We start from the raw sequence: 6,698 nt of genomic DNA, 5'->3' as shown, positions 1-6,698 counted from the left end.
TTCGCACTGCCGAGCCCCCAGCGCTACGGGCGATGCTGTCCGGCGCCGCAAGCACCCATAGCTGAGGGGCACGGCACCGCACCGCACCGCACGGCACGGCACCGGAGGCGGCGGCAGAAGCAGCAGCAGCAGCTGCCCCGAGGGGCCTCACGCATCCCAGCGCCGCAGGGAGGCGGCCAGGGACAGCACCGGGGACCGGGGGGGCGGTGCCGGGCGGGGCTGGGCCGGGCCAGTGCCAGTGCCGGGCGGGTTAGAACGAGCAGAGGAAGCGGGCGAGCGGCAGGGACAGGGACAGGGGCAGGGACAGGGCGGCGGCATGGCTTCGTCGCAAGGAAAGAACGAGCTGCGGTTCGCCGACTGGATGGCCGCTTTGCCGGGCAGCGTCCACCGCACGCCGCTCACCAATCTGGCCATCCCAGGTAGGTGCTGCCGGCTGTCCTCCTGGCAGCTGCCCTTCCCGGGTGTGCGGGGAGGGGAAAGCGGAGCGGGGGAGGCATCCGTCTCCGTCCTGTTAAGATGCGGTGGGTCTGGGACTGCCCTGTGGGGGATCTGGGGCTGCCCTGTGGGGGGGGAGGGTCTCGTCTGAGACGCCCGTGCGCGGCCTCAGGCCGGGTGGAGCGGGGCAGGTGAGCGGAGGATGCCTGCGGGAGGTGTCCCTGGCGTCCCCGAAGTGTAGCGAACTTGTCCGGCGAATGCTGGCGGAGTGCACAGGCTGGATCTGGTATTTGTCTGGGATAACAGCGTGTTCCCTGTACCGCTTCTATTGGCCTCACAGTCCGTTTGCTGGACCTCAGGCACGATCGAAATGCCATGACTCCCCGTTTGCTTGCGGTCTTGTACCCAATCTGGGCCCGGGGGGCTAGGGGAGAGTGCGGGGCTGCCGCCGGGGCAGGCTGACTGCTCCGCTCTGCTACTTATCTGATTATCGGCTTCAGATGGCATTCAATCTCGACCCGAATTTAGGAGAGACGAAGTCGTGGTGCTGTGAAGTTCTTCCTTCCTGCTCTCTCTGCGGTTTTTTTGGGAAGGTGTTATCTATAACTGTAGGTACACAAGGTACCTCTCCGAGTCCAAAACACAGTAATTGGTTCAGTGATCCCTAGTTTTAGGGAACACTTCACTTTGCCAGACCTCTTTACCAGTGAGTATTGTCCCCTCTAAGAGGTCTAACAGGGATGAGGTTTCAGAGATGCTGAAACTGTAATGCATCTTAAGCTGTTTAGCATCCGAAACGTTGTGTTCTTCCAAGTTTTGTGTTGCAAGCTGTATATGCTACAGCAATCTTTGCAAGATATTTTTTAAGACAATGAAATGGAGCATCTGCTTACTAGAGTGCATTTTCTGTATGTAATTCCAATTAAACACAGGTATGCCCTCTAAGAATCATTGGTCTTTTAGCTTCTTGCAGTTTACACAAGCCATGTCTAGAAATTTACTTACTGCACTAGGTTTTACTATTGGTTGAATACGTCCTGTGTAAAAGTGTGTTACTCCAAGGTGTAGAAGTCCAGCACCTGTAGCTGCTTAGTCAAATTATGTTAGCGCTTTAAAAGTTCTTGGTATTAATAACTTTTCTGTAATCCACAAAGCTTGAAATGGTCTTGCATAATATTGGATATTATGAGAAAATAGTCTCTGTTTCATTGGGCCTTTACAGGATAAATATATTAGTTTAGAGACATTTTATTGGTTTTGGGAAGATCATGATCAAACTTACTTGCTTCTAAATGCAAGAAATTTATTTTGATATGCATCACCTTTAACTGTCTTCCTTGACTAAAGCATCATGAGGCTGGCATACCTGTCATGGGTGCGTGATCTCTTCAAGATCTCAGATTTGTTTTCTCATACCCTCTGTAAAATATAGGGCAATTTTTAACAGTGGTCATTTTCCAGAGCTTTGGCAGTAATAATAAAATAATAATGAAAATAAATAAATAAATAAAAAGAAAATTACACCAAAAAACCCACCCCAAAACCCAACACCCCTCAAAAAACCCCACACTAAAAAAAGCAATAACAAAAAGAAAAGGAAAAGAAAAAAATATTACAAACTCCTGTGGGCTGTAAGTGCCAGTTAATCTTAGCACAGCATTAAGGAGTGGGCAAGTTCTGTAGCCTGAGAGTGCAGAGATTAATGCCTTAATATTGGCAGAAGGGTTTTGTTCATGTGGTGTCTGTGCACACAGTTTTTTTTTTAAATTAGTAGCAAAACATCTAATTTTACTAGTATAGCATTAAGACCTTTGAAATTTGCCCTTCTGTTACTGTAAATAGACACAAATCTCACTTACCTGCTTATTTCACTTTTAAAATGCCAGCTTGTGCACGCAGTCTTATTGGAGAGTAGGGCAAAATATTTCATACAAATCTGGCAGTTAGGGAGGCTGATTTGCAGGCTGCAGACATCAATGCAGTTTATATATTATCCTATAATGTATTATTATGTACAACATGCAATGTGAAAATATACAATATTATTATAAGGGCAGCCATGGAATTGGTTTCTTCATTTAAGAAGAAATAACCTTTGAGGCATTCATAATGTTTATTTGGAAGTTTCCTTCCATATAACATTGATGATGAACATTGATGCTACCTGTGCATAATAGTTACTAATGTGTAACTGATAATCAAGAAGTTCAAGCAAAGAATGTGTAGCAAAGAGTGTGTAGAATACAAAGCTGCCATGTCAAGTCTTCATAATTTTAATTTGTGATTTTTTTTCAGCTGTTTTTTGAGTATTAACGTGTAAGTACAAATGTGTTTATAGAATTAGTTACGTATCTTGTGAATAGCATTTTGTTGACATGGGATTTTTGGTACCAAAAGAAACTAACAGAACATTTTTATTTCCCTTTTTTTTTTTTTTTTTTTCCCTATAAGGATGTTAACTTCCCTTGTGCAGTAGGAATACTGGTTTTGACCTTAGTTCAGCAAGATAGAATTCAATTCCAGAGCCAGAGTAACAATCCAATGCTAATGTTGAAGAAACCAAATTATTAGCGTGAAAATGCTAGAATGAATTTTCCCAATTAATATATCTTCACTTACCCAATGGAGAGGATGTGGCAATATATTAGGGGAAAAATGCTTATGAAAAATAATCCGTACAATTCTTATTGTTTAGAAGGTATGCTGGGAACTGAGACATACAGTGTTGTTTGTGCACATTTATGTAGTGGTTTAAGTGTTGCAATGAGAAGCACAAAACCTGTAGTAATCTGCCATGATACTATTGAAGGCACATTATGTTCATAGTATATCTAAAAGCTTGACTGATCATGCATTTCATTTGTTTCATTAGTCAGTAGTTAAGCTTATGCAGGCACAATTTATACTGCTTATGACCACTTAACGCTTCCATAGTGAGTGTTGAACCTGCCATAACAGTACTAACAAAATTCATTTGCTCATTTCATTCTCTACATTTCAAGTCAGATTGTTTTGTTTACCTAAGGTCAGGAACCCAGTAGATGAGAGAGATCTCTGATACAACTTGTGCCAGCTTTGTCAAGCAGAAACTTTTTCATTTGGATTTCTTCCAAATACAAGGATAACACCTTGCACCATAACATTTTCTTTTTTCGTTGTGCTGTCTGTGTCCGTGTTGTCACACAATGCAAATGGCAGATTTTCCTTGAGTAAAGGTTAGTAACAAATAATAGTGTGCAGTATTTGGAAATCAAGCAATCTTTTAGCTTCCAGAAAACACCATGTGTCTTTACTCCTCTATTGCTATAACAATTAGAACAGTTAAAATATTCTCAGGTTTTCAGCCCAAGGTGTATGTCTCCTAGTGTTTATAAACTGCCTTTTATGTTGAAAGATCTGCCTGGCTAAACTCACAGAACTGGCTAAGAAAAAGGTGGAGGATTGTGTTTTATTTTTGTTACTGTTGTTGTCTGGGTGTGTGTCTGTTGGTAGTTGGTAAAATGTAGTTTTGTTCAATGCTTCTGCTGCTTTAACCAAGATAAAATTCAGGTTTTTTTGTAGACAATGTAAGTTGATAGAACTGCAATCTTTGTGCCCCCAAGCTGAGGCTAGAAGGTGACTGTATAGGGAGCCCACGTATTCTGCTGTGCTGTTGCCCTCTTAATCGAGGTTGAGGGTATGAACTATGTGTAGTGCAGTAAAATAAACATCAGTAGGCAGCATTTACTTATGAATTGATCCACTTACTAATCACTTAGCTTTCTTATTGGCAATCTGTAGATATGGATCTAATTTTGTATCAGTCTGGGGTTTTGTATTACTAATGTTTAATACAAATTTGCCTTCTTCTGAGAAGTCTGTAAGAGCAATGTATGATAGAAAAAAGTAATTCCCTCTCCAAATAAATAAACGCTCCACCAAAATTGGTGCTAGCCTAATATCTGCTGTATGAACAATCCTTGTATGTGCTAGGGATGTGTTTGTCCTTCGCATAACATAGATTAAATCTTCTGAATAAATTTAAGAACCAAGATATTCCTGGAGTGCATTATTTTGAGAGTTAGGACTTTTCTTTTCATGGCTTTTGTTTCATAGGAGAGTTTTCTGCTTTCTTGGAGCAGATGAAACCTTTGTCCTCAGCATGTGCTCTTGTTGCTGTGAGCAATACAATAAATTGTAAGTGAAAATTATTTTCACAGTGATATCACCTTGGCAGCTGTTTGTTTAATGTCATTCCTTAAGAGGAATACACAGGACCTGGCTGGCTGCTTTTGTTTCTTATGAGATATATAAATTTTTTTAATGTTGACTTATACATTCCTTTGTCATCCAGAAACCAACTGCTAGGCACAGCAGAACTAAAGTTCGCTCATTTTAAAGAAGAAGCTGTTGACAGGTAGGTTGTTTTTTTTTTTTTGCTACCCATCTTTAGAAAAAAAATCTGAGATTTGAAATTTGGATTTCCCACTATGCCATGATCATCATGCTTTGAAAAGAAAGAGCAAGACCTCATAGGTAATTACTTTACAAAAATGCAGGATGTGTGTATCAGATGTATTAAGAGCTGGAAGATGGTATTGGGAGACTTGGGAAAAGTCTGCATGTTACTGCAGCTGGGATATTTTAGCGATTTTGTGAATGACAAAACTCCTGTAATAATGTGACAGATCCATTTCAGCTATTTTAAATTTTTGTCTTCTGTTGTAATACTTTTCAAATGTTCAAGTGATTACTTCTTGGGTAGTTTGCATTCCCAGCTCCATGGGGAAATTGTTTCATCCTAAAAAAGGCTAGAGGTTATTCCTTGTTGGTTAAATAGATACACAGTATTTTCACTCTTTAATTGTTATTAGAGAGCTCCTTAATTTTGAGCTTAAATTGCTGATAAATTGGATGTTAGAATGAAGAGTGATTGTCTTTGAGAAGCTCTTGGACCTGTTTCATCCTGGTCTGCCCACTAGTGGTCAGCGAAGTTCCTCCACTTTGCTTGCCAAGGTCTGATTCTCTGCCATCTGTAAACTGATGGTGCAGGTTAACTTACAAATAAACCTATAATGCAGGTTGCCTGTTAGCTGTGGACATGCATGTAAGTATTTAAAAGAAGTGCTTATTTTTTAAGTGCACCCTGTACTCTGTTTTAGTGTTCTTCTACTTGAAATGAGTATTTTGTGCTCTATTTGCTGCTCAGAAAATGAGTAAAGACCTCCATAACTGACATTTCTAGCTTTTTTAGGACAGCTGTCCTCTTCTGTATTGATGGTTGTCTTTTTACGTTCCTTTTATCCATAAAACAGTTTCTCACTGGCCCTGCCTGTGTTGATGTGTCATTTCCAACCTCATCAGAAATATTTATGTGATACAGTTTCCTGTAGCATTCACTACTAATTTCCCCTGATGTGACATGTTTCTAGCATGCAAAGAAAAAAGCTGCTTCGTTCCTGACACCACCACAGAAGTCAAATGGTCCAAGCCCTTCAGTTACTTGCCCATTTGCTAAAAGAAGTAATTTGAAGCTGCTTTTGCTTGGTTTCTCCACAGGAACTAACTATTCATTTAGTCCAGCAATCTCTGCCCACTCTGTCTCCAGCAACTTGGTTACAGCAGAGCTCTCTCCTTCTGAGACCTGCATTGCATCTTGCCACCATGGCAGGTGTGACAGAGGGAATGGCTTTATGGACATCTGGAATGATTCCCCTCTTCCCACCTCAGTGAATTTGTTTCGTTTCATCTCTTCGCTGAAAACTGCCTAACTGTTCTCTGTATCCAAACTACCCTTACCTCCTGACAATTTTTAGCTTTGTGTTTGGAATGTGTTTTATGTTTGGTAACCTCCTACAGTTCATACTGTAGCACAGCTTGTACTGTGTCTTTCACATAAAGTGACACTTACTTTGAAGAAGTTCAGGTGCATTCAACTGTGCACGTAATTAAAAATGCAGGTACAAAGTAGACAAAGTTGTAGGGACTATAACTTCACTCTGCTAAGAGGGCTTCGCAGTCTCTTATACTGCTCTACATGGAGATATTAATTAAAATTTTAGCTACTTTATGAATTAGAAATCAATTATATGTCTTTAATAAATACTTTTCAGATTCAGTAAACAGATTTGTGTAACAGTTCTGGTTTTCAAAGAGCAGACAGTTCCAGAGAGAATAACTTTCATGCCCATCTTTTCCTGTAGGTGAATTACAGCTGCTTAATTTGTGAACAGATCTGTTTGTACAGTCTATATAGTAAAGCCCATGGGACACTGAAGAATATA

The 6,698-nt window shown here is 41.0% G+C and overlaps 1 protein-coding gene across 1 annotated transcript in view; it reads left to right on the top strand.

Moving 5' to 3' along the window:
• Positions 1 to 251: 251 nt before the first annotated feature.
• PLCXD3 (phosphatidylinositol specific phospholipase C X domain containing 3) overlaps positions 252 to 6,698 on the top strand; it is a 76,918-nt gene continuing 70,471 nt past the window's right edge. The window contains exon 1 of the mRNA XM_030467104.1: positions 252 to 419. Within this exon, the coding sequence (XP_030322964.1) occupies positions 317 to 419 (103 nt within the window). The 5' untranslated portion in view covers positions 252 to 316. The remainder of the gene's footprint in view (positions 420 to 6,698) is intronic.

The sequence above is a fragment of the Calypte anna genome, chromosome Z (assembly GCF_003957555.1).
Source record: "Calypte anna isolate BGI_N300 chromosome Z, bCalAnn1_v1.p, whole genome shotgun sequence".
NCBI lineage: Eukaryota > Metazoa > Chordata > Aves > Apodiformes > Trochilidae > Calypte > Calypte anna.
Note: the sequence above shows the minus strand (reverse complement) of the source record. Positions and strands in the feature narration are given on the sequence as shown.